Source organism: Mustela nivalis (assembly GCF_964662115.1).
Source record: "Mustela nivalis genome assembly, chromosome: 14".
Lineage (NCBI taxonomy): Eukaryota > Metazoa > Chordata > Mammalia > Carnivora > Mustelidae > Mustela > Mustela nivalis.
The window spans coordinates 1,523,347-1,550,350 of NC_139033.1; the positions used below are offsets into that span (position 1 = coordinate 1,523,347).

Here is a 27,004-nt window from a genome sequence, read left to right on the forward strand (position 1 = left end):
TGACTCACTCTGAAGCTCACCTTGGTAGTCACCTCCTCTGAGTCTTTCCTGACGGCTGAGGCAGGCTGGGGGCTCTTCTGCATTTCCACAGTCTGCAATTTATGCCATCTGAACCCTCATCCCGCTACAAGGCCCTTTTTGGTGTACCTGCCTATCTTCCCATCAAGGCATGACTCCATTGGGGCCATGAACTCTGCAGAATTCACCTCTGTCTCCCCACAGTTTGGTACATCCTCAAGGGCTCCGCATCTTTCCCAAGATGGAGAGGGCCCTGGGCTCAGGGAGCTGATTATAAAGGGACATCCTCATCAAGCACAAAGGGAGGAGTCCCTCAGCCACCCTCCTGCTCATTTCTAGGACAGCCATGCAGCGGAGGTCCATCAGAATTTGTGACCTTAGAGCTAGCCAGAGAGAGTCTGAAGGTAGGCAAGCTAGCAGCCCCTTCACAAGTCACCCCCAGGCTAAGGTGGCAATGCCAGGGCCCAGGCACAAGCTGAGGTCCCCATCCCCACTTGCCAGTCCTGTGGGACCTCCTCCACCTTTGGGAAGTCCACTGCCTCTCTCAGTATATGTCCCCATCAGGAACATCACTTACTGCAACTGGAAATCACTGTGGGTACAGGTGTGTTTCTACGTGTGAAATGTCCCATGGGTGTCCTACAAGCCTCCGGCTCACCGAGTCACATCTGTGAGCTTCTCCCGCACACGCGCACAGGTTTGGAGCCTTGCACACAGATTCACAAAGTCTCCTGCGCACACAACAACCATTACTTAAAGATCATGGCGCATGCGCGTGAGGCTTCCGAACCTAGGCCGCTGTACGCACCCGCACGCTGTACACACAAACTCACACCGAGGCACAGGGTCAAACTACGCGACCAGAAACTCCCACAAACCAACGGTCGGGGGGCGCCTGGGTGGCTCAGTGGGTTAATCCTCTGCCTTCGGCTGGGGTCATGATCTCAGGGTCCTGGGATCGAGCCCCGCATCGGCTCTCTGCTCGGCGGGGGGCCTGCTTCCTCCTCTCTGCCTCCTCTCTGCCTGTGTCTCTGCCTACTTCTGATCTCTGTCTGTCAAATAAATAATTAAAAAAAAAAAAAACGTCCGGCTCATTTGCATACACGCAGGCGCACAGCATACACACACCCCCACCCCCGGCATCATATGTCCCTGGTGACCACGTGCTCACCCTCCACCGTGCCTTTCGGGGAAGAGGAAAGAACACCGCCGAAGGAGGGAGTCTGGAATGAATGGAGCGAGGGACATCAGGGCCCTACCGTTCTGCGCAGTTGTCCTGGCAACGGAAGATGGTCATCTTCTTGTAGTCGAAAAAGGACACACCTCGCAGGGCCCGGCTCTGGGTGTCATCCAGGTAGCAGCCGATGTACTTGGCTTTGGGGAGAAGAGAAAAGTCAGATCTGGCTGGGCACAAAGCCGAAAAGGATTTGCAAACGAGTGGCAACCGGTGTCCCTCGGTACTGGTCCGTTCCTCCTTCCCATCAGAAAAGCAGACAAAAGAGACTGAAAGTCACGTGGGCTGGCAGACCGTGACCCTGAAGGGCAGCGGAGGCCAAAACAGGAAGAAGGGACTCTTCTGCGGCCAGGGTAAGGAGCAAGCCCTTGGACTCCACTGGCGACAACCAGTAGACGCCCAGAGAGCCAAGCCAGGGTCATTCTCCAGTGACCAAGCAGAGACCCAAATGGAGACAGCTCGGAAGAGTCTGAAACAGCTGATAGCGTGTTCTCATTTCTACAAGCTGCCTCGAGATACTTACTTTTCCTTGCACATGTGGGCTGGGAAAGCTCAAAGGACAGCCTCAAAGGCTTCCCAGTTTGGTTACTTCCGGGCACTGGCCTAGTGAGTCTGGGCCAGGGTTCCTCTCTAAGGTCTATTGTTCTTCACTGTGGGGATGAAAACACTACCAGTAAGGTCAAAACGGAACGATCTGCATAAATGTTTCTACCATAGTGTCTTGAGTGTAACAGGCGTGAAGGTAAAATGAGTGCAACACGATCTGCCATTCACAGCGCCTGCAGGTACTTCACAGTGTGCCCGCACGTGGGCCAGGGTGAGTGCTCTCATCCAAAGAAAAATTTTAAATGATGTTTGAAAACCAATGTGCTTTTGTACTTCACGGTAAATAGTCATTCTTGCACATCAAGACCACACTTCACAGTTTATAAAATGGTCTTTCCCTGTATGTTCTTGGGACTGGGACGTGTGCTTTGCTAAGTGGTTTACACAGACAGTCTTGCTGAAACCTTACGATGATCTTCCAAGTGCTAATATTCCCACGCTATACAGAAGAGGAAACGGAGGCCCAGAGGGGTGAAGTCACTTGCCCAAGGAAACACAGCTGGTACTTGTGGAGCCAGGGTGGGCCCCGGTGCATGTGCTGAACCCCTGCTTATTTCTAGAATCCAGAGAACCTTGCAAGGACCCAGGTGAAGTGGGGAGTGCTGGCAGGTTCATGCTCTCTGATGACTCAGCAGAGGCCCAGAAAGGTCCAATGGCTGGCCTAAAATTTGAGGCTCAGTGGTGGCAGGACAAAGATTTCAGTCCGTATCTATGGGAGCCCCAGATCATGGCTCTTTCCACTAGTCCATGTGCAAGTAATGGGTGGATGCCACCAGCCCTCACCGAGGATGACAGGACAAGATGACATGTTGCTGGGTCACTTTCCCTGGCAGGCCTGCTTCTCTTTCAGCTGTGAGCTGGCACCCCCCTCGCTCGTGGTGGAGAATGGGCTTGAGCAGAGGGCACAGGCTCTTGCTGAGCAGCCAAGCCCCTTGGGGCCAGCCTGCTAAGTGCAGAATTTGTCACCGCTGCTGGAAACGGGCCTTGTCCTCATCACTCTGAATTTCTTTCTTTCTTTTTATTTTTTTTTAAAGATTTTATTTAGTTATTTATTTGACAGAGATCACAGGTAGGCAGAGAGGCAGGCAGAGAGAGGAGGGGAAGCAGCCTCCCAGCTGAGCAGAGAGCCCGATGCGGGGCTCGATCCCAGGACCCTGAGATCATGACCTGACCTGAAGGCGGAGGCTTTAACCCACTGAGCCACCCAGACACCCCTGAATTTCTTTTCTAAGACAGCGGTGATGTGGTTGGCTAAGAAGAGTCCAGCTTGAATAGAAAGATCGCTACCCTGCAGCAGGCCCATCAGACCGGGACAGTTGTGGAGAAGCCCCCTCCCATCCCCATGTTTGCTCTATGGTGTGTGTCTTTCCTGTCACAGAGGGGGTCCTGGTCTGGGGTGCTGTTCGCACCGGAGCTGGGAGGAAGAGCTTCAGCTCAATAGTTCGGTAGAGGACATAGTGTTCCGGGACGGATTATAGAAGGAATAGGACAGGCGTGGGGACAGGAATGGGACAAATGGGGAGTAGGAAGAGGGAGAGAGGAAGGAGGAAAAGGTTATTTTGACAGCGTGAGTTCTTTGTTATCAGATCAAAAGACTGTGTGTGGGGCCATGGATTGAGCATCTACCGCATGCTGTCTACTATGGACCATTCCTTTTAGTTTAAAAATTGTTAAGGTTTTGGGGCGCCTGGGTGGCTCAGTCAGTTAAGCATCTGCCTTTGGCTCTGGTCATGATCCCAGGGTCCTGCGATCGAGCCCCACGTTCCTTCTCCATCTACTGCTTCCCCTGCTTGTACACTCTCTATCTCTCTCTCTGACAAATAAAATCTAAAAAAAGAATGTTTAAAATTTTTAAAGTTTTCATTCCAGTAAGTTAGCGTATAGTGTTATATTAGTTTCAGGCGCACTATACAGCAATTCGATAACTCTGTACGTTACTCACTCATCATGGTGAGTGTCCTCTTCCTCCCATCCCCTATTTCCCCCAGTCCCCCTCCCACGTCCCTTCTGGTCACCATCAGTTTGTTCTCTAGAGTTAGGAGTTGGGTTTCTTGGTTTTTCTCCCTCTCCTTCTCCCCTCCATTTGCTCATCTGTTTCGTTTCAGGAAGTCCGGATAGGAGTGAAATCATACGGAATGTCTTTCTCTGGCTCATTTTGCTTAGCATTACTTTTTTTTACATTCACACCCTCCCATGCTTATTAACCCATTTTACAGATGAGGAAGCTGATCCTAATGACAATGACACATTCCTGCCTTAGAAGCGAGTCTGAGTTTTGGCATATTGTGTCTGTTCTGACCCGTCACCACATTACTTCTGTTTCTCCTCTTTTCTAAACAGAATTAGAAGCTACGGCATCTATCTCAACTTCCTACACCCTTAAAATTTAAGCCCGAGTCTGTCCTCCAAATGTTTTATTTGTGGGGAGGATCTGCTTCCATTGGTCCAGGGTCACCAAGAGCCACATAGACCTAATGGGGAAAATTGCAAACACTCCTGGATCTGCTGGGCTTGAAATGAGATGTGCTATGGCTTCAGGTGGTCTCACCTAAGGGTGGAGGTAGGGGCATTTTGCTCTATGCGGGACAGTGGATCTGTGCTCGATGCAATTTTGATCATCAGAGTAACAACAGTCAGAGTACATGTGTGTATACACATGTCCACTTTGGAGTGAATGGGGGTGGGGGGGCTGTCATGATATCGTTCACACCTTCAAAGCAATACCTCTTCTGTTTTTTTTTTCTCCTAATAGACCTTACCCGCCCCTGACCTTGGCAGGGCCAATTATGTTGCCCCTCCCACCAGCCAGTGATTGCCTGATTGCTCCAGGGAAGAGCACATGGTCTAGACTCTGGATTCTTGCAGATCAAAGCTGGGAGAAAGAAATCTGTTTCCCTTGGGTTAATGACATTGGCAAGTCTGTAAACCCAGAGCAACCAAGAAACATGATCCCTGGGACTAAAGTCAGTCTGTTTAGGAGGATGAAACCCATGGAGGCAAGCAGAGAGGAGAGCCACAGAGAGACAGGGCACACATCACTCCTTTGAAAACTCCAGTCCCTTCTGCAGTTGGGTGACAAGACACAATGCATTTTCCTCTTTAGCTTAAGCTGGTTCAAGGTGGGTTTTTGTTCCTTGCCCCCAAAGTGACACTGATTTACATGTTAATACTCAAGCCAAAGGGCCTGAATCCACCCCGCTCTGAGGGTCCAGACTAAACCCATGCCCAGGCCTGTCTGTTCCATGCCCCTGGATGTGTACCATGGTGAGTCTTGGCCTGGGAGGAGGACATCTCTGACCCCAACAGAGAGACCACCCTGGCGATGCTGGGAGAGAGAGGACCCCTTAGAAGAGAGCTGGGATTTGAGCTTATGTCCATCTGTCCCAAAACCTGCACTTTTAAGTGCTGTGCTACCTCCTCTCCATCCCTCCCATCTGGCCAGACATCAGGCTGCAAGGTCTCACACAACAGGTGCTCAAACAAGGTGGGGGTGAGGTGGGGGGGAGATACATGGTCCCTCGTGAATGCCCTGGAGAAACATGGGTGTGTTACACACTCTGACCTGATGGAACGGCTGAACTCTGTGGGTTAGGAAACAAATTCTGAATGTTTCCTCCCTGGCCTGGGCGATTCTAGAGCGTCTTTCCCCGCGGACCCCCGGTCAGCACAGCCGTCATCCGGCCCCGGTGTGAGCCACCTGCTGACCTCATCACTGCGGTTCCCCCGCCAACCCGCCTCAGCGATTTCCCCAGCGCCCTGCCTTCAAATCTTGCTGTGGTGGCACGATGTGTCCAAGACGAGGGGGGACGCCAGGTGTGTAAAACTCAGGCAAAACCACAGGCAACTTGAGGGGGGATAAATGGCCGAGTTCACACCATCTATCAGCTCATCTCTGCATCTGTTCAAATATTGCTGAAACGGCAGAGTCGCCCCGGCTGGACTATTTATCTCCGGCACGGGCACCATGGAGTGGGGAGCCCGGGGGGACGCAGGCAGCTGGAACAGAGCCCTCCCCACTGTGGGTTCCCCTCCCCGCTTTCCTTTCCTTTTTTCCTTTTGCTTCAATTAATCTTCCTTTTCAAGAAATTTTGCTCTCTTCAATAAAGGTAATTTGTTAAAAGGATAACTAAACACAAACAGATCTGTATTCCTTTTCTTTACTATCCGTGAGTAGATTCCACAAACCGGGAGGGATTACAGAGTGTGGGAAGAAAACCAGCTGTGGGGTCAACCAGATTTGGGTTTCAGTCTGAGCTCCTGGATATATCATTACCCTGCCTGGAAAGTGGGAATAAGAAAGTGGGGGAGGGGATGGGTTGAATTGTGTTCCACTCCTCTCCCCCCACCCCCCAAAAAAGACAGGCTGAGGTCCTACACTCAGAACTTAAGGATGTGACCTTATTTGGAAACAGGGTCATTGCAAATGTGATTCATTAAGGTACGAGCGCATATCAAAGTGATGGCACAGCAGTCGATAGGACTGGTGTCCTTATAAAAAGATGGCCATCTGAGGACACAGAGCCACAAGGCAAAGGCATATGAAAAGAGGCAGAGGCAGGAGTTTTGCAGATGCAAGCCAAGGACTGTCAACGGTTGCTGGTGATGCCAGAAGCCAGGAGAAAGGCATGGAACGGGTTCTCTCTTGGTGTCTTAAAGAGTGCACGCCCCTGCTGACAACTTGATTTTGAACTTCTGGCCTCCTGAACCGCAAGAGAATACATTTCTGTTGCTTTAAACCACCTAATTCCTGCTGTTCTGTTATAGCCGTGCTAGAACAGGAATACAAAGGGGTGTTATTAAAGTAAGTAGTATTAACCTATACACTGAGCCTTGGCACCAGGCTTGGCACAGAGCAGAGGCTCAGGAGTTATTTTCTCTGCCATCCTGAATTCTCCATCCTTCAAGATGACCACTCCAGTGCTGTCTGTGTTTCCTAGTGCAGAGAATAAAATTTTCTGCTTGTACCCAGGCTTCTGTGTACCCAGGCACAAGAGATGCATCTTTCACTTTGGTCAAAAGGCTACAGATACCACAGACTCAGCTCAATAGTCTCTTCCTCCAGGAAGGCAGTCATGATACACTCCAATGGCTGAACGGGATCCCTCCCTTACGATGCCAGATCCCCTGGCCCCCACCCTTCCCTAATGCTGTTCTAAACAATTCTCCAGACACTGTCCATTCCTTTTTCAAACCAGAAATGATTTAGGCTCATCACAGAAGAATTCTGACCACAAAAAAAGGTGTTAGCATGGGGGAAAGCAAGACACAATGCTATCTAAATACAAGATGTGCTTTGTCAATACACACGGGAAGGAAAGAGACCGGCAAGACACCGAGGATAGATGGTGGTTGCAGGCAGATGATCTGTATTTTCTTTTTCTTTTCTTTTCTTTTTTTTTTTTTTTTTTGATCTGTATTTTCTTCTCTCTTCCTACACATTTTAAGTTTTCTACAATGAGCACGTGTGATTTTGATAATCAGGACCAAGTTATTTTTTGAACATACAAATTTTTCGTTTTACTTGCCTGTCTGCCTCCCCAGGGACTGTGACTGTTCCTCAGAGGGAAAACTGCTCTTGAATCATTCCTGTGTCTCCACCAAACAGCACTGGGCAGAGGACATAGGGGGCATGTGATAACTATGAGATGGATGGATGGATGGAGTGAGGTGGGGATTGTACAATTCAGTGGTTAATAAGAGCTTTAGGCTCAGACTCAGGTTGGAGTCACTTCTTGACAGCTGTGTGACATTGTTTAAGTCACTTAAACTCTCTGAGTTTCAGTTTCTTTGTCCATGAAAGGGGCTCCAGTTGCTGCCTCATGGGAAGCTGAGGGTATGGATACACCGTCCCCGACATAGACTAGACCCTCAACAGCCCGCAAAGATTGTATCTTCAACTGTAGGAGATGGGGAATGGGTGCCCCGCTGCTCTTTCCAAAATTGCAGATTGATTCTCCCTACCGTCTTTCTTCATGCCTGGGCTTCAAAATCAAACTGGATTTGTTTTCTGCACAGGCTCTGCCTGTGACTAGCTGTGTCACCTTAGGCAAGTCCCATCATCTTTATGCTTCTCTGTTTTCTCCTGTGGAATTATAATATTGATAATAAAAGCTGCTATGCCTTAAGTGCTTGCTATGTGCCAGTCTCTGGGCTGAGCCCTTCCTGTATACCAAGAAGTGAGGGGCTACAATGGTCAAGGTTCAGAGGTAAGATTCAAAATAGCAGCGTTCACATCACTAGTTTATTCCCTCCTCCTGCTGGACAACCTTGGGCAACTGCCTTAACCTCTCTGTACCTCTGATTCCTCCCTGTAAGATGGGGTTAACAACAGCGTGCACCTTGCTGGGTTGCTATGAAGATTGTGGGATGGAACAGGTACAAGGTGCTTGGAAGCATGCCTGGCACTTAGCCCACAATCGATTCGTCTTAGGTAATCTGCAGGATAGCCTGCTGCTGTTATGTACTTCTTAGCTACAAGAGGAAACGGAGGCTCAGAGAGGTGGAGAGACCTGCCCAAAGCTGCACAGTCAGCAAGCTACAGAACTGGCAGGTGGACCCTGACTTAGCAGCTCAGAGCACAGGCTCTTCCAGGGCTGGGGGAGGTTAAAGGAGCCCACAAGGTGGGCGTGGTACATCCAAAGTGACTGCCCCACCCCAGTCCTGGAGTGGCTCCTCCTTCCCCTCCGAGCCGGGGATGGGCTCTGAATCCTTGACAGCCCAAGTCCTGCATCACTGCATCAAGTAGAGCCCTTGCCAGCTTCAGAGAAAAACCAAATGTGTTCCGCGTCAGGTCAGATAAGCGTCTTGTTTTTATTAGTGTTAATCTAATATGTTGTCTTTCCTCGCTGAACTCTGAATAAGTTAATCAAGGACAGGCTGGATTTGTGTTTTCTTAATAACGCTGCCTGATTCCGAAGACTGCCTGCTGTGAGCTCTAGGCTCCGGCTCCTTGTTTAGTTTCTCTTCTTCTCTCTTTACATTTTATAAAATATCTATGATGTCCAGGGGCAGAAGGGTTAGCATGGTATAGAAAAAGGCTTGAGAGCTTTGGAATGAAATGAACCTTGTTTCAAATCTCAGTTCCTCACGTCTACCCATGTGACCTGGGTTTCTGAGTTTTAGATTTTCCCATGTGTGAAACAGAATAACAGTTGGTTTCTAACTTTCTGAGTTGTTGTGATAATTAAGTAAGGCAATGAAGCACTTACAACATGGTCTAGACCACAACGATCACTCAAGAGGTGGTAGTTACTATTTCTACTATAGACAGTAACAATACCGATTAAGTGACCTATTATTATGAACTAGGAGAGGTGATAAGCATCTTACATATAACATTCCATTCAAATATTATGTGAAAAACAGGACACCTGGGTGGCTCCTTCATTTAAGTGTTTGCCTTTGGCTTGGGGTTGTGATCTTGGGGTCCTGAGATCAAGCCCTGTGTTGGGCTTCCTGCTCAGCAGGGAGTCTGCTTCTCCCTCTCACTCTGCCCCTCCGCCAACTCTTGCACTCTCTCTCTCTCTCTAATACATAAAATTTTTAAAAATCTTTAACATACGGAAAACAAACCGGACAGTGGTTGGCATGATGTAGGTGTTCAAGAACTGATAATAACTGCTAGTAGTAGTGGCAGTGAGTTCATTCTCACAACTGGGAGGTGTTGAGGTGTTGTGAGTGTTGTTTGTATCAACTGCACCACAAGAAATTCATATTCTGTCTGGAACCTTGACAAGCACAGGTGATTATCATTCGCCTAAGGGCCCTGACAAAGACCAGAGAGGAAGGAGGAGCATTTGATCAAGTCTGGCAGGGGATCACAGACAATTTCCTGGAGGTGAGCAAAGATAAGAGCTGGAGGAAGAGTAGAGTTGACCCTCAGAGGCACTCCAGACAGAAGGGTAATTATTCATTCACGGGTCCATCTGATCTTTCATTCATTCAACAAGTCGGTACTGAGCACCATGCCTGTGCTGGGCGCTGTCCCAGGTGCTGAATGAACAGAAACACCCACCCGGGGTAGGGAGGGATGGTGGGAATAGGACTGGCAACATCTCTGCCCTCACGGAGCTGACAGTCTAGTAGGGGAGGCAGACTACAGACAAGTAAGCAAAGACATCAAGAGGATGCTTTTGGGTGATGGTAAGTTGGTAGTGCTGTCACAAAAATAAACGGGGAGTATGGATGTGACCAGGTACAAAGTGGGGCTATTTTCCTTAGGAAGGCTTCTACCAGAAGGTGAGGTTTGACTGGGGACCTAAAGGAAGGGAGGAATAGAGCCATGGAAAGATACAGAGGAAAAGCATCCCACAGAGAAGGAAATGGCCATGTAAAGACCCTGCGTTAGGAATGGGCTTAGTGCATTTAGAGAAAGGGAAGAAGGACGGTGGGGTGCGGCAGTAAGAGGGACAGTAGGAGTGCTACGAGATGAGATCTGAGAGATGGCCACAGTAGGAGACTCTGGACTTTATCCTAAGTGGAATAACAGTATAGCCTAAGATGCGGGCTTGTGAAAAACTTTGGGTCTTGCAAACTACCAGAAGGAGTTGGGAGTACTTGGGGAGAAATACAGCCAAGTGGGTGGAGAAGGAAAGAGTAGCCACTTCCTGATTTCTCCATCAGTGCAGCACCTCAAACCTCTCCCGTGCCTACAGGATGGGGTCTCTTCCCCCAGGCAGATCCACGAGAGTTTCCTGGCCACCTTTAAGAACCACTATGTGCCAAGTGCTTTTACAACCACTGTCTCAGTGAGCTCTCAGGAAAAGCCCAGGCGGGTGGGGTTCCTGTCCCTACTTTACAAATGACGAAACTGAAGCATGAGAAGGTAAAGCCATGTGCCTAGTCACATGGCCGGCTGGGACAGAAGTGGAATACAAATCCAAGTCCCCCAATCTGTTCTGCCACCTCCCACCTTCTCCTTCACCTCCCTGTGAACGCAGTGTTCTTGAAGAGGCAGCTTCTAGGAAATCCCTGAGGACGGGATGGTGGGGTCTCCTGGCTGGCTCCTGAGCCAGGTATGGGGTGGGACGGAAGCAAGGGAACGTGTTTGCGGGGGATGGGGGAGGGGCAGTCCCACCATCAATCCTGCTTCCCTCCGTGGAGAGAGAAGGGGTTTTCTAGGCGCTGAATCACAGCGGAAGTGTGACATGTGGCAGGAAACACAAAGGCTGGGGAGGATTTCCTTCTGTCCTGATTGGTGCTGGATCTTCCCAAACCATCTGGTCCGGACTCCCAAAACGTGCGTTTGTGTTCATCTCCGGACTGGCGGGGTTGCCAGCTCCTCCCCCACACGCCAGCCAGCTGCTGGGGAGACATTGGTCCACTTCGGGAGACTGTCAGGGGGCCAAGCATTCAGACCAGTTGGGTTTGATTTCAACTCTACCGCTCTCCGGCCTTGGGCAAGGGTCCGTCCCCCTTCACCAAGACTCAGTTTCCCAAAGTGTAACCTGGTTGTAGGATCATGGTTCTTGCTCAAGTCCGTGGGGTGGGGTAGAAATCAGATAAGGTACTGCACTCACAAAGAAGAGCCCTTTTTGACTGAAAGGCTAGGAAAATGCAAGGACATGTGCCCAGGGCAATGATGTCCTCCGGGAGCCATCACCAAGAGATCCAGTGAAGCATGCGGGAGAGCAGTAGCTCTACCGCTTACCAGCTACACAGGCCTGGGCTTGTGGTGCCTGTTTCCCCATCCCTAAAATGGGAATAACAGCACCATCCATGTGGAATCGTAGGAACACTTTAATACACGTAGAGGGCTTAGAAAAGTCCCAGGAACACAGTAGGCGCTCAATAGATGCTGCTTCATTCTCGTGTGTTATTTAACAAGACGGAGAAGGCTGCGAGGAAGAGTTAGCTTTGAACTCTAATGGTTGCAGGATCCTAATCCATGCTTGGCTGTTAACAAGCTGTGTGACCTTGGGCAAGTTACTTAATCTCTGAGCTTCTAAAATGCGGGTTACAGCACCGCCCCAGCATGGATAGCAGTGACTGTATGGCAGCTGGCTCCTATTATATGCTGAGACCTGGTGGCTCTTGGTATATTCTTCCAAGCCCCTCCCTTCTGCTTGGCCACCATCCCTGTCTACCCCTTACCTCGTTCCTCCTCCTTCTCCCGGACGATCCTCCCCTTGAGGGCTCGGCTCCAGGCTCCACCGTAGTCACCCAGCTTGGTCCTCTCACTCCCGTCCTTGCCCTTGAACCAGGGTCCGTAACGGCGGGCGATGCTGGAGGCTTCGCCTGTGTCCCGGAAACCTCTGCCCAGATGCAGGTCGCCCAAGAAGGGCAGCTCGGCGCCCTCAGCCGGGACCCCCGCAGCAGGGCTGGCCTGGTTCTGGGAGACGGCCGGCTGGCCCACAAAGCCAGAGTGCAGGAAGACCAGGCTCCCGGCCGTCAGGTAGAGCACCAAGAAGGTAAAGAAACGCACGGGCTTCCTGCGGAAATACCGCTGGAATTTGAACCAGAGCTTGGCCATAGCAGGCTCATTCCGGACTGGCTCGCTGGGAGTTCGGCTGGTAGGTCAGGGGTTCAGGAAGGGGAAGGAGGGGGCTGCGTTTCCCAAGCTTCCCTTAGGGATGGAATCCCTGGGGGTCTGCAGTCTTCTTTCCTCCGTGAAAGTGATGGCCAAAACCAGAGCAGAAGGCCAAGACTGGCACTTGGCCGAGACCAAGAGAACAGGACTCTCCTGTGGTCAAGGCAAGCTTCTCTGGGCCACAAAAGAGGCCCAACATCCAGGAGCTGGTCCCATTTTCCTACATCTTGTTCTTTGTCATGGAGAGTTCCCGAAGAACTTTGACCACAGCAATTGCAGGAGAAATCTGCCAGCTCACTTCTCGCCTCTTCCCGGCTCCTCAGGCCTGTCAGGGCTGGATGATTTCATTCAGGGAAGTTTTCTGGTCCCTTCTGCAGCTGGGAGCCAAGCTCAGCGTGTCCACCTCATGGAAACAGAAGCGGGCGGGCTTCCATCAGAAGCGGGCGGGCTTCCATCAGCTTAAGCATTAAGGCTTGAAGCTGTGACCTGCAAAGCAGCACGAACACAGATTTAAGAAGCTTGCTCACAGAGACCCTCAAAGGTTCCCTGAAACCTTCTCAAGGGGGATGTAGAGGCCCAGAGAAGTGAGGAAACCATGTCCTGAAGCATGCAGCATGACCGGGTCTTCTAGAATCCCTCCCTTTTTCTTCAAACCAAACTGGGAATCTGGGGGCTTGACTCCTACAGGGCCCATATTTTGGGACAAGCTTTATCTTGGACAAGCCCAAGTTCTTACACCTCCCTATTTCCTATATGTTTGTCAGATATATACAGATTCATGAATTGTTTTAGGTCCGAAAAACACCTCCTGGGGTCCTTGCTGAACTGCCTCCTGGACCTGGCTGATTCTGAACCAGATCAAATTCATTCCCCACTCCCACCCCACCAAGGAAATACTTAGTGATCCCCTACTATAAAACAGGTGTTGTGCTAAGTTCTGGAGATAACTCTGTGAACCAGAGAGACCAAGCCCCTTCCTTGATAGGGCTCACATTCTAGAGTAGGAGAGATCAGTGTCCTAGCCTCTCTCCTCTATCCAAGGAAGAAAAGGAAATCAGGATTATTTAGCAACAGAGTCATTCGCTCTGCATTTATTTAGCACCTACAGTATACCCAGCTTTGTGTCAAGCCCTCTATGTGTATTACTCATTCATTCTTCCCAGTGGTCCTAGGGGAGGTAACCATTTCCTCACTTTACAGATTAGGAAACTGAGGCCACGTAGCCAATGAGTGGTGGAGCTGGGACTTCAACCCAGGACAGTCCAAAGGCAAAACCACAGCTCGTAACCACTGCTTTTATGACTTGGTTTTTTTCCCACCCAGACTGGGTACCGGGGGGGATTGGGAGAGAGACCCTGAGGCAGTAGCCCATCTCCACTGCCTCCCGGTGACCAGTGACTCATTAATTTGACAGGGGGTCCTCAGAGCGTGGTCCAAGAGCCCCTGATTCATAATCACCTGAGAGCCTGGTCAAGTATGAAGATTCTGGACCTCTCCAACCAGAATTTGATAGAAGGGGAAACCTACAGGTATAACAAGGTGCCCTCAGAAAATGGTGATGGGCACAGAGGGCTGAGGGCACTGCTTTATGAGTAAACGTTAAGGATCATTAGTCAAGAGGAAAACAGAATATAAATTAGGAAACAGAATATGCCTTTTGGCCAATGCGATTTCATATTCTCACCAGCAGGGGGCCTTGGGACCATCTTGGCCAATGTCCAGGATTAACTGGCCCCCAATGGAAGATCAGAGGGGTAACCGCTCCTCTCCAGTCCAGAGCAACATGGGAGTTTAACTGTGGTTCGTAGTAGATTCCATCAGTCCTCCCTATGCCATCCTATTCATTCCGGGACGAAGTACTAAGCACGTACTAGGCACCAGTGATTGTTCAAAGCACTTGGAATAGATCAAGAAACAAAACAGCCCCAAATCCATGCTTTTGTGGAGTCAAACTACCTGTTTATCCATTGATCCATCTATCTGCCCATCATCCTTTAATCCATCCATCATTCCATCCATCTATCCATCCATCCATCCATTGCCCACAACTCAGTCCATCCACCCACCCCCCATTTGTGTCTCCATCCATCTGAACTACAGCACCCCATTCATTTACACAGCTCTCCCCCCATCCGGCCACCTGCCTGTTCCTTACTCATTCAAACACGTGTGTTGCTCGCCTACTGTGTGTGCTTGGGAATAAATCGTCCAGGGTCCCGCTTTCAGAGAATTCAGAGTCTACTGAGGGGGACAACATCACACCAAATGGCTGTACTAGATAGTGATAAATCCTGCTGGAGAGGTACGTAGAAGACAAGTAACAGCAATAACATGAATAGCTAATGTCTCCTGGGCACTTGTTATGTGCAGACATTGCTCTGAACACGTATGGACTCTGACTCAATCCCCACACCAATCCTAGGAGAGAGAATAGTAGCCATTTCACAGAGGAGATAAGTGAGGCTCAGAGAGATTAAGGAATCTATCCAGGGCCACACAGACACAGCAAGCCTTGAAGGCAAGTGCAAGAGTCTGGTTGGGGTTCTAATGGCTTGCGCGGGGAGTCAGTGAAATTTCGTGGTCACACCAACAATCTAGAAAGACCGATTTCTTAATCAACCTGAAAGCCTCCAGCCCCCAGGCAGTGGGGGATGAGCCATGGTATTCCGCGCAAATCACACACGGGCCAGATGTTTCTGCAGCTGGGCCAGGATGAGACCCAGCCAGCAGCCAGCATGGGGATGGGCAGGTGGAACACCAGCCCTTCCCGAAGCAGACAGGCCTGGGCTCTGGAGGTGAACTGACCTGGGTTCAGAACCTGCCTCTTCCACCCACCTGTGGCATGACATGGGTCAAGACACCTGTTCTCACCGGCTGAAAAGCCCGGCCTGTGAAGTGGGCATAAGAATCTTGACACCTCCCCAAAGATACATAGCTGGCAGGACTGCATTTAAAGACGTTGCCAAGGGCCTGGCATGGGCGCTCCAGGGAAGCACGTCCCCGCCCCGCTCCTCGCTCCTCGTAAGGGCACGTGGGAGCTGCCTTCAAAGGCGTTTGCCTCGGCAGCACATTTGCTGCTGTGGAGACGACAGAGATTCTGGCTGTTGTGTTCCCTGTGGCTTTTTGTCTCTCTGAAGATATTTCTGGGTCTAGTCCTTTTTTGTTGTTCCCTTCTCGTTCTTTTCTATTTCAACACATCTTTTCTCTAAGTGGGTGCCAAATGGGTTTTAAGAGGATAATGAGCTCATTAGAAGCTGGCAGGGAACAAAAAGAGATGGAGGCACTGGTGATGTGGGGAGTAAAGGCGGCCCAGCCGGGAAGGGACTGTGAGGAGGGGGACTCCTTCCAGGGGGCTGGGGCTGTGTGGGGCTGACTTGAGCCACCCACACACCTGCCAGGGCTGGGAGGGAGGGCACCTCGGAAGCTGGGCTCTCCACAGAGGTGGTAGCATCCTGTCTGTTCTCTCTCCAAGTGAGCCCCAACATCTGGAGCACAGGCAGTCCCCAAGACGTACAGGACATGAGTGAAAAGAGTCAGGGGAATGACCTCCCCTGGGGGCTTAAACCTAAACCCTGTCACCAGACACTGAAGAGCCTCAGAGAACAATGTTCAGGACTCTGTGGAGACAGTGTCTTCCGTTTCTCAGCTCTGGGTTATCCTGGGGTTCAGGGCCCCCCACTGAGCCTCCCCAAGGGAACCCGGAAGACTTCTCTGCCTCTCATGACCCTCTGTCACTCCCCCATCCCCAGGTTGCTCTCTCTGTCTTTCCCTCTCTCTGTCTCTCTCACCAGACAGAAATTCTGACCCCAAAGGGAATGGGGACATGAAGCGAATGCCATTTGTGGAACACCTGCCACACGCTGGACACTGCCTTCAAAGGCTTTGCAATACATTTGAACGAACTCCTTCCTCCCAGCAATCCCGTAAGGCAGGGGACGGTCCTCCCCAGCACACAGACAACACATCTACAACCCCAGGCAGGGGGTACGTGGGGGCCTCACATCTCGGTCTTCATTGGCCCATTATGTGTTGGAAACCACAACCCTGTCAGCATTCTCTCCTGTTGCTTACAGGCGTGAGACCCGGGCACGTACCCTCACCTCTGTGAGTTGCGATTTTCTTTTTCTGAAAGGGGTCAACCATAGAGTTTTCTTCTTGGGGTCCCGGAAAGGCCTAATGGGACAGCCCACCAAGGGCTGGAGCTAGTGCTCGCCATGAGCTCTTAGGCTCGATCCGTCTCTGTTCTGCATGAGCACACTCTGAGCCTCAGTTTCCCCATCTACTGAATGTGGTGGATGACCTGATGCCTACCCTGCCTTCCTTCCCCGGGGCCAGTGTGAGTTTCCACAAGGGGGAGGGCAAGTGGCTGCCTTTGCAAGAACGGCAGCACTTGGTTACTGCAGCTCGTGTTTCCAGCTGGAGTCTCAGAGTGTCTAAACACAGCCTATTTTTAGCACCGAATGAACCTCTGGTGCCAAGCTGCCAAGAAAATGACTGGCGGGGCAGAGCTGCCCTGCGGGGAAGGAAAATGGGAGGTTCAGCTGCCCACAGCTCCCTCCCCTGGGGGGTGTGTAGAGCTGCTTCTCCAGATTTGGGGGGCAGGCAGATCCCGCTGGAAACCCATGAGCCTAGGCAGGGGGCACTCCCTCTCTCTCTCCAGCCCCGTGAACTTGACTTGAGGGCACCCGCCCAGGGACCAGCTGACCCATCAGACGATCCAAGCTTGGGAGCCAAGAAAGAGCTCCCAGGTTGTGATTTCTTCACACTCTGAGTAGGAGATGTTGCCGGGGCTCTCCAAGAAGCTGGGAGACCCGAGATAGAATTTTAGTCTTAGCCTAATGATAACAGTATTAGCCAGAAATCACCAGTATTTGCTAGGGATTCACTTTGTGTCAGGCACTATGCCAAGCACCTTATTCCCACTGGGCCATTTAATCCCTTCGAGGACTCTTTTAGGTGGTTATTAATCTCTCTGTTCCTCAGTTTCTCCATCCCTAGAATGGGGGAAATAATAGTACTTTTCTGATAGGATCCGGGGGAGAACCAAATGAGTTCATGTACCCAAGTGTCACCTATGTGTTACCTCTTACTGTAATGATTTGTAGATCATGTATGTGGTTTTGCCTGCCCAGCACCGTTTTTGTTTTGTTTTCCAGGAGGACCCCATTTTCCTGCACAGAGCTTCTGTGTCATTAATTCTAGCTTGTATGGCTGGGGTAGAATGAAACTCCCTCACCGGCTGCTGCAAACACTTGAACCTGTCATCTCCTGATACCCGTGCTCCAAGCCCCCCTCCCCCCCAGTTGGAGTATGGGCTTTCTTGTTGCTTCAAATCAGCATCAACACTCAACATTGTCAGCCTTTTGCAGTTTTGCCAATCTGATAGGTCTTTCATGGATACTGTATGTGTCCTTCCCGGGGAGTTAACTCCCAAAAGCCATTTGGAAGCAATGGCGGGAGCTGGTGAGTCAACACCCCCAGCCCTGGCTTCATCTACCCTGGGATGGGGTAACTGTCAGGTGGTCAGTTTTTACAACCTCCCTCACTCTCCCTGGAGGAAACTGCCAGTTTTCCTCCCTTATAAATAAGTAACCCTACAATTAATCTCGTGTACGTAGATCTTTGTCCAGATTCCTGGAAGGCAACATAGGACCACTCAATAATGAGATGTCATTATAATTATACCCATTTTATAGATGAGGAAAGCCAAGGATCACAGAGATGAAGTGATTTGCCCAAACACATAGCTTGCAAGACACAGAGCATGAATCCAAGTGCCCAACTGTCTATATCTCAAATTTGTGCTATGCTACCACCAAGTAGATCACCAGAACAGCCAGCTTCCCCTTACCTATTCCCCCCTTGGGGAATCCCAGCCTCAATGCAAAGGTTCTTCCTGAGCTTGGAGACATGGAAAACCATCCCTCAAACACTTCTCTAGGGAGCCTAATTAAAAAGTTCTGGGGCTTCTGGGTGGCTTGGTGGGTTAAAGCCTCTGCCTTCGGCTCGGGTCACGATCCCAGGGTCCTGGGATTGAGTCCTGCATTGGGGTCTCTGCTTGGCGAGGAGCCTGCTTCCCCCTCTCTCTGCCTGCCTCTCTGGCCACTTGCGATCTCTGTCTGTCAAATAAATAACTAAAATCTAAAAAAAAAAAAAAGTTCTTCTTTCTCATCCTTCCTGCTCCTGGACCAGCCATTTAGCAAATGAAGGAAGTCATGAAATAGCCCCCAAAATGTCATTATAAATTATATGCCAGTCTCGTGGTTTTCACTCATGGTCTTTAGGAATCTAGAATTTTCTTTCTGTTTTTTTTTTTTTTTTAAGATTTTATTTATTTATTTGTCAGAGAGAGAGCAAGCGAGAGCGAGCACAGGCAGACAGAGTGGAAGGCAGAGTCAGAGGGAGAAGCAGGCTCCCTGCGGAGCAAGGAGCCCGATGTGGGACTCGATCCCAGGATGCTGGGATCATGACCTGAGCCGAAGGCAGCTGCTTAACCAACTGAGCCACCCAGGCGTCCCTCTTTCTGTTTTTTTTTTAAAGATTTTATTTATTTATTAGAGAGAGAACATAAATGGGGGGAGGGTGGCAGGTAGAGGGGGAAACAGGCTCCCTGCTGAGTAAGGAGCCCAATGTGGGATTCTATACCAGGACCCTGGGATCATGACCTGAGCCGAAGGCAGATGCTTCATGACTGAGCCACCCTGGTGCTCCAAGAATCTAGAGTTTTCTTAACCCAATGAACCTGGGGAAGAACTTTATACCCCTCCATGGTGTGTGGACACCCCGGTAGGACATACCCTTCTCCTCATGGGTGTCCGCCATATAATGATGCCACTGGGTCCATGATGGACCTGCCGTGTTGGATCTCCCCAGTTCCTGGCTGCTCTGTGCAAAGGTACAATGGGCACTTCAGTACATACAGACTTGCTTTGGGGACCCGAAATGTGGGATTATGGTGTCCCAGATTGCACACATTTATGTGTGTGCCCACCGGGGGAGAACCTTGCTGCAGTATCCTAAAATCAGCCTCTCACGTGGCCTCCAGGAAGAGTCCTGGAGCCCCCGCACTTCCTTCCTTCTGTTCCTAGGACGGGACTCACCCGCCACCACCCAGCATCCACAGCTCGCCATCCGTGTCCATTATCATTCATCTTTCCCAAAACTCAGGAAAATAAATGAGAAGGCAAAGTGCCATTAGCTTAATGGCCTTTAACACCCAGCCATCTGCCATGATGTAATTAAATAAAAAAATCAAAAGGAGCATATGGTGCCCATTAAAAATAAATATTAAAATTTTGTTTCCCTGGGTAATGACTCTAGTGCCTCTTGCTCCACCAGCAAATTTTATGGCCTTCTTCACTTGTTGCAGAGAATCAGGCTGGGGCCACAGTGAGTAGAAACCAGCAGGGGAGAACCATGGAGAAGGATCTGATCCAGAGGCAGCCATTTCTGGTTTGACCCCATGTCAGCCATATGGTGGCTGTGGGATTTTCTGGCAAGTGGCCTGCCTCTACAAGACTCAGTTTCCTCACCTCAAAGATGTGGCCAATCAACCCTGTCTCACTGGAAAGACAAGCTAAAGTGTGTCAAAGACAGAATACTGTAATAATTGCACGCCCTCTTGTTCATTGAGCACCTACTATGTGTCAGGCACTTTTAACCCTCCTAAAAGAAAGGTCTCATTGGTTAGCCCCATTTTACAGATGAGAAAGCTGAGGTTTAGAGAGGTTACAGCATCTGTGCAAGATCACACAGCTAGGCAGTGGTGGAGCCTGGCTCCGGACCCCACATTCCGCCAAGATGGACACAACAATTTCTCAAAAGATGGTCATACTATGTCCCAACATTGGCCAACTCAACAAACCATCTCCCCCCTTCTCATGACCAATACCGTTGGTCCAGACTTCATCTTAGAAAAGGATAAAGATTCAATGAGCTGTTGTGATGAGTCTTGACTACCCACAGTAGGTGTGGAGGACCCATTCTGGGGGGTCGGTCTAGTGAGTAACCTCCAAGCCCCTGCTTATGGGGGCCAGGCCCCGGTGGCCATGTCTGTACCCCATAACATGCCCACCGCCATTGCTGTTGACCACAGGTGGACTCTGATCTAAAACTGGCCAATCTGTCCTTGCCCCCCTTCTCCCAGAATGTGGAGATGGGATCTGAGACATGATACTCTCTGCTTGTTGTTTGGACGAGAAGCTGTCATCACAGAGCCAAAGAAAGAGCTAAAGTTAGTCCGCAAAGAGAGAAAGAAAGAAAACAGACAGAGACAGAGGGGCCAAGAAAGCTTCAGGTTCCTGACTCATGGCGGGCCACATGCCAGGCTGCAAGGCCTAGAATCAGTGCTGAATGAGAAGATGTGGGCACTTCGCTTTCTGTGGGGCTGTGTATACAGCAGGGACTCAATAAGAGTTTGCCGGGGGTAGGGTTCAAAGGGCAGCCTTACAAAACTGAACATACTCTAACCATGTGATGCAGCACTCACGCTCCCTGGTATTCACCCGAAGGAGCTGAGCACATAGGTTCACACCAAAACTTGCTCACAGAGGCTTACGGCAGCTTTATTCATAACCGGGACAATGTGGAGTTCACCAGGATGTTCTTCAGTAGGTGAATGGATACCTAAACCGTAGTGCACCTGGACAATGGAATATACCTTAGTGCTAAGAAGAAATGAGCTCTCAAGCCATGAAAAGATATGGCAGAAGCTTCGATCCATCTTACAAAGTTAAAGAAGCCAACCCAAAGAGGCTATGTTCTTTACAATTCTGACCACAGGACATTCTAGAAAAAGCAACACTAGAGAGACAGTCAAAAAATCAGTGGTTGCCGAGGGGTGCAGGGGAGGGGGGAAGGAAGGATAGGGAGGAACACAGAGAATTTGGGGGACAGGGCAGTATTCTATGTGATACCAGAGCAGCAGATACAGGTCATTATAGATTTGTCCAAATTTGTCCAAATCCAGTGAGCCCGAACATAAACTGTGGCCTCTGGGTGACAGTGACGTGTCAGCGTAGATCCACCCACTATAACAAATGTCCCACTCAGCTGCAGGACGTTGGTGGTGGGGGAGCCTGCGCAGGAGTGGGGCAGGAGGCCTCCAGGCCATCTGTGTACTTTCTGCTCCATTTTGCTGTGAACCTAAAACTGCTTTAAGAAAGTAAAAATCTGTTAAAAAGGGGGATTGCAATCCTACACCTGAAAAGGCGGGACCCACCAGAGCGGATGTCCATAAGCCCTTAAAACTCTGGCCTAGGAGAAGGGGCCGAGGTACAGGAAGGGACAGAGTGGGGGAGGGTCTTGAGAGGGGTAAGTAGCAGCTCCCCCTGCCAAGGGTTTGATGAAAGCAGCCCAAGGTGCAGCTCGCCCAGTCCCCTGGCCTTTCCTGTCAGCTGGCAGCCTTTCTTGGAGCCCAGATCACTTTCCTCCCCAAGAGGGACGTCTAAAGAAAGGCCCTAAATTCCTATCATTAAGCCATCTGGAGTCGTCCTTCTCCTCCAGGAGCTGCTCTGTCGCAGGTCAATTAGGGCACATTTGCATACAGTTCCTTAATAGGTTGCTAATTGTCTGGGGGAGATAATGGATGGCTCTGGTGATTCTGGGCAGAATGTTTACCCACAGGGGCAGACCTACAGGGGGTATCAGAGACTAGGGAGGAAGGCGGGAAGGGAGTAGAAAGGAGGGGAGGGGCGGGGAGGGAAGAAGACAGGGGGAAGGAACAGAGCAAACGGTTACGGCTTGACATGCAGCCAGGGAGAAGAACTATCTTGTGAACCTTTTGCTTCAGTTGTGTGTGTGTGTGTGTATACTGAATCCTAACTGTAAAATGTCTTTCTCGCTGTAAGTCCATTAAAATTGCTTGAAAGCTCTAGTAATGGAGAAGAGCAGGGGAGAGACATTCTGGGTAGCATTGTTGCAGAAGGATCCGCTGAGAATCAGGCGGCATTGGAGCGGAGAGCTGATCAATGAGAAAGGGGGTGACCGTGGAAAGATCCGGGGCAAGGCTGTCCCAGGCAGAGGGGACACAGTGCAGAGAAGGAGGTGGGAAGGGGCCCAGCACATCCTAGAAGCAGGTGGGCAGGGTCCGAGCAGGCAGTACAGGGGCCAGGCGCTGGGGCATGGACCCCAGCACCCAGGGGCCTGTGGGAACTGTGGCGTGAGCCACACCTGTCTCCCACAAGGAACCACGAGGAGTGGCAGAGGGCACTTGGGAGGACCCTTTTTGTCCCAGGGGATGGTGCCGACTCTGTGACCCTGAGCTGGGACTGGAGCGGAAAAATGTTTGTTTAGTGGTGGAGCTGGGAAGTAGCCAAGCGATCAGTGGTGGCTGGGGAGTTTCTTTCTAGGTGGGGCTCAGGGGAAAGCTCCGGCCACAAGGGCAGGCTCGGCGTTTGATCTGACCGTGTGAGATGCCAAGCCCTTAGAAGAAGTGAGAACGTTTGTCACTATCAGGGTTGGCCAACTGTGACCTCGGGTCAAACTGGCTCTTGGCCTGTTTTTGTCAGTCCTAGAGCTAAGAATGGCTTTTATATTTTTAAAGGGTTATGAAGAAGGATAAGCAGCAGCAGACCCCATGTGACCCCCTCAAAGCCCAAAATATTTACTATTGGGTCCTTTCTCAGCAATGGAGGCTGAGATCACACTCTCCTGTGGCGATCACAGCAGAGAAAGGCGTAGGGCCTTCCTACCCCAGAGCTCAAAGACCACCCCCGTGCCCCTACTCTCTTAGCAAGTTCCTCAGAGCAGGTGACAAAGGGCTGGAAGGAAGTCTGGAAATCATTGGCCTTGAAAAACAGTCTCCTTTTACAGAAGAGGAAACTGAGGCCCAGAGAACCCTCATCCATGTGCAAAACCTGAACCCAAGTAAAGCTTCATTAAGTTTTAGCTATTCCCATCGTTATTACTATTGTTTTTACGCCAACATAAAATCATAGAGTCAAAGGGTCCTTAGAAGTTGTGAGAATAAGTCTGAGAGTTTCCAGATGAGGAACCTGAGGCTCAGAGAGGTTCAAGGGTTCCCCAGGGTCACACAGCCAGGCCAGGTAGCACCAGTTCCCAGACCAAGCCTGAGGCCCTACGACTTTCTTCCCCGTGCTCATGCCTCTCCCCCTGCCACCACCACGAGTCCGTCCATGGACACTTACTGGCTCCCAGCTGGCCAAGGTGGATTACACTCTCATTTAGGACCAGGGACAGCTCCCATGAGCAACTACTCCCAGGAGAGGTTTTCTTTTCTTTCTTTCTTTCTTTTTTCTTTTTTAAGATTTTATTTATTTATTTGACAGAGGGAGAGAGATCACAAGTTGTCAGAGAGGCAGAGAGAAAAGGGGAAGCAGGCTCCCCGCTGAGCAAAGAGCCCGATGCAGGGCTCGATCCCAGGACCCTGAGTTCATGACCTGAGCCAAAGGCAGAGGCTTAACCCACTGAGCCACCCAGGCGCCCCATGGAGAGGGGTTTTCACCAGGGGGTTCCCTGGCAAGAACCTTTGCTCCCACCCCCAAATCCCTCAGCCCCATCTTTCTGCCCAAGCTCATATGTATATGTGTGCATGTGTGACATGTGTGTTCATGTGTCCATATAGGGGTGTGTGTGTGTCTGTCTGTCTGTGTAGGTGTAAGTATGTTTGTACATGCGTATCTATGTATGGGTTGGCATATATGTCTGTGTAGGTGTGTGTATGTATGTCTGTATCTACGTGTTTGTGTGTGTGTGCAGGTGTGGGTGTGCATGTACGTAGGTGTGTGTGTGTGTGGGTGTGTCTGTGGAGGTCTATGTACACAGGTGCAGATGGGTATGTAGGTATGTGTGTGTCTGTAGGTGTGCGTGTGTAAGTGTATGCATGTTTGTATGTATGGTTGTGTGTGTGTAAGTGTAGAGGTCCATGTATGCATGTGCAGATGTGTATGTAGGGGTCTGTCTGTTGGGGGGAGGGAGTCTCTGAGCCCCCAGCCCAGCTGCTCACATTCAAGCTCTCTCCCCTCCCAGTGCACTGACCCCTCTGTTCTTAGAGCAGAACCGAGAGGTAGGCGCTCAGCCCATCAGAGCTGGAGAAAGGACCCTTCACAATCCCCAGGCCACTTTCCTCACTGACCCAAAGGGGAAGGTGGAGTCAGCCAGTGACTCTACCCAGACCTCCTAGATCCCTGCTGAAAGCCGTGATGCCCTCCCTGGGGGAAAAGGACAAGTATAAATTGCTGTTTATAGCACACCTACTGTGTGCCAGACCCTTCCACTTACACCACGTCACTGCTTCTCTCCCCTGGCTCTATTCGGCAGGTTGGGTTTATTCTCACCTTACAGCTGAGCCAGTCGGGGTGGGCGGTGGGGGAGGCCAGTCACCTGGGCAGAAGGCCAAGCTGGTGAGTAGAGCAGAGCAAGACCTGACCCCTGGCCTGTCCAACCCCAGAACCTTAATCACAACATCCCTGTGACATTGCCTCTGGCTGCAGCACCGACCTCCGAGACCACCAACCTCTGACCCCTTGGACCTCTTTGTGGCAAGTGTGCTGATCCCAAAGGCTCCAGGCCAGAAGGGCTTTCTCCAGAGAGTGTGCCCAGGCAGCTGGTGCCCCTTCTGAGACCCCTCAGCTGGGAGTGAGGGAAAGGAGCCCCTTCTAGAAGGCACAGGGGTCTGGGGACTTCAGTGTGGACTTTGGTGGTCCAGAGAGATCTGCTGGCATCCAACAGAGATGTCCCCTCCCACGAAGGCAACCACTGCCGAAAACGGACAATACCTCAGCCCCCTGTTTCGCCATCTGGATGTCATCAAGAAGAGACACATGCATGCATGAACACGGACACCCCCAAGCCTGTCACCCTCCCTCACAGCACGCATGTATACGGACTCACTCCGGCTTCTCCATCCCCATTAACGGCACATGAAAGGAAGCCTCCAACCTGACTCCCGGATGACAGACAGCAGACCCTGGGTGACACCCAGATATGCTTTGGGTTACACCTAAAGCCAGAAACCAAAGCTTCTCATTGGGACCAAACACGGCCCCTTGTGCCCTGGGATTACCAAAAGAACAGAGGAATGGACCAGAACACCCCTCTGAGCCCCTCTGGCTCCAGATGCAGAGTGAAATCATTTCTACAGCTCAGTTCTAAGATTTCCCCCCACTGCTCTGTCATCAGAGAGATCATAAGCTCCAACACCAGGATCCCTGACGCCTAGCGCTCTGTGCTGGGATACTGGGGTCCGTTTTAATGTTGGCAGGGTCTGAGGTTCTGAAATTCTGCTCTGAGTCCTTAAGATACCATCTCCTCCTGTGTCAAGGTTGAAATTCTCCCCGGGTGACAGCCATGCCTCGTTGCCTTCCAGTGACCAGGATGAAAGACGAGCGCATGAATTATAGATTTCCAGGCATCTCTAAATTGCTCAGCAATTACGGAACACCGAAGGTCAGCCGCCTGGAGCAAGACTGTCCCCTTCGGCAGAGAAAAACAGCTGGATGGAAACTCACCAATGTACATAAAGACATTACCTCTCACAGGGTAGGTGTAAGAGGGATTTTTTTTTTTTTTTCATTTTGCCCGTCTTTTCTTTCTTACCCTACTGGCTATGGCTTAAAGAAAGAGATGGAGAGTGCATGGAGACTTGAGTTAGGATCTTGGCTTCATCACCAGCACTGAGCAGGAGAGGAGGCCATTTACCTCCCCTGGCTGCAGACTTCTCATCCATAAAATGGGATAAGGATGGTGGCCCCACTTCATGGGTTGTTTTAAAGCATTTGTCCAAGGGGCCCCCTGGGTGGGTCAGCTGGTCAAGCATCCGACTTTTGATCTTAGCTCAGGTCTTGGTCTCAGGGTTGTGAGTTCAAGCCCTGTGTTGCGTTGCACACTGAGTGTGAAGTCTTCCTTTAAAAAAATAAATTAAAAAAAAAAAAAAAAAAAGGATTTGCTCCAGGAATGCACATAAACTACTTTGTAGCACAGGGCCAGGCACACTGCTGGGTCTCAAAAATCACAACCGTTGCTAACTTCATGTTTGAGTCCAGCAGGTAGCCGAGACTTGGATGAGAGCACGGGGTTTCTGGAAAGTACTGGCATCATTGAAATCCTACTTTAGCTGTCCCTGCCTAACCTAAGACTTCAGTAGAGCATGGCCTGTCTCTGAGGCTCTGTTTTTCCAGCTTGTAAAACGGGCAACACAGGCCGCTTCTTGAGGTCTCCCACGGGCGTCTGGCCCCAGCAGCTGTGTCTTACCTGCAATGATCATTCCAGTGAGTGAATATATGGTGTTACACTAGCTTCAGGTGAACGATAAAGTGATTCAGCCCTTCCATTTATCAGCCAGCGCTCAACCACCAGTGCTCTCCTTCATTCCCATCTCCTGTTAAAACCCCCTGCTGCCAGAGGGTTGGGGCCTGCCTGGGGCAGAAGTCAGAAGGAGGGGGGGCATCTGCTCCTTCAAATTATTCCTGATTCTTCTTAAGGAGAGACCTCACCAGTCTCCACATTCATAGGCTGTTGCTGACATGATGGCTTTAAATTTAGACAAACAGCTCCCTCACAAACACGCATCCACCCACACACTCCCAGGAATAAATCTTCCCCTAGGGGAGGCAGAGGGAGGTCTGTCTCCTTCAGTCCTGGGAGGGAGAGGGAAGCAG

At 50.6% G+C, this 27,004-nt stretch overlaps 1 protein-coding gene across 3 annotated transcripts in view; it reads right to left on the minus strand.

Moving 5' to 3' along the window:
- WSCD2 (WSC domain containing 2) overlaps positions 1 to 27,004 on the minus strand; it is a 116,493-nt gene that overhangs the window by 39,442 nt on the left and 50,047 nt on the right. Inside the window, exons 2-3 of one of the 3 annotated variants that reach the window (XM_082700103.1) lie at positions 11,951 to 12,865; positions 1,278 to 1,392 (exon numbers count right to left, since the gene is read on the minus strand). In XM_082700103.1, the coding sequence (XP_082556229.1) occupies positions 1,278 to 1,392; positions 11,951 to 12,329 (494 nt within the window). In that variant the 5' untranslated portion in view covers positions 12,330 to 12,865. Of the gene's footprint in view, positions 1 to 1,277; positions 1,393 to 11,950; positions 12,873 to 27,004 lie in introns of all 3 variants that reach the window. The other 2 variants (XM_082700102.1, XM_082700104.1) reach the window with 2 other exon arrangements.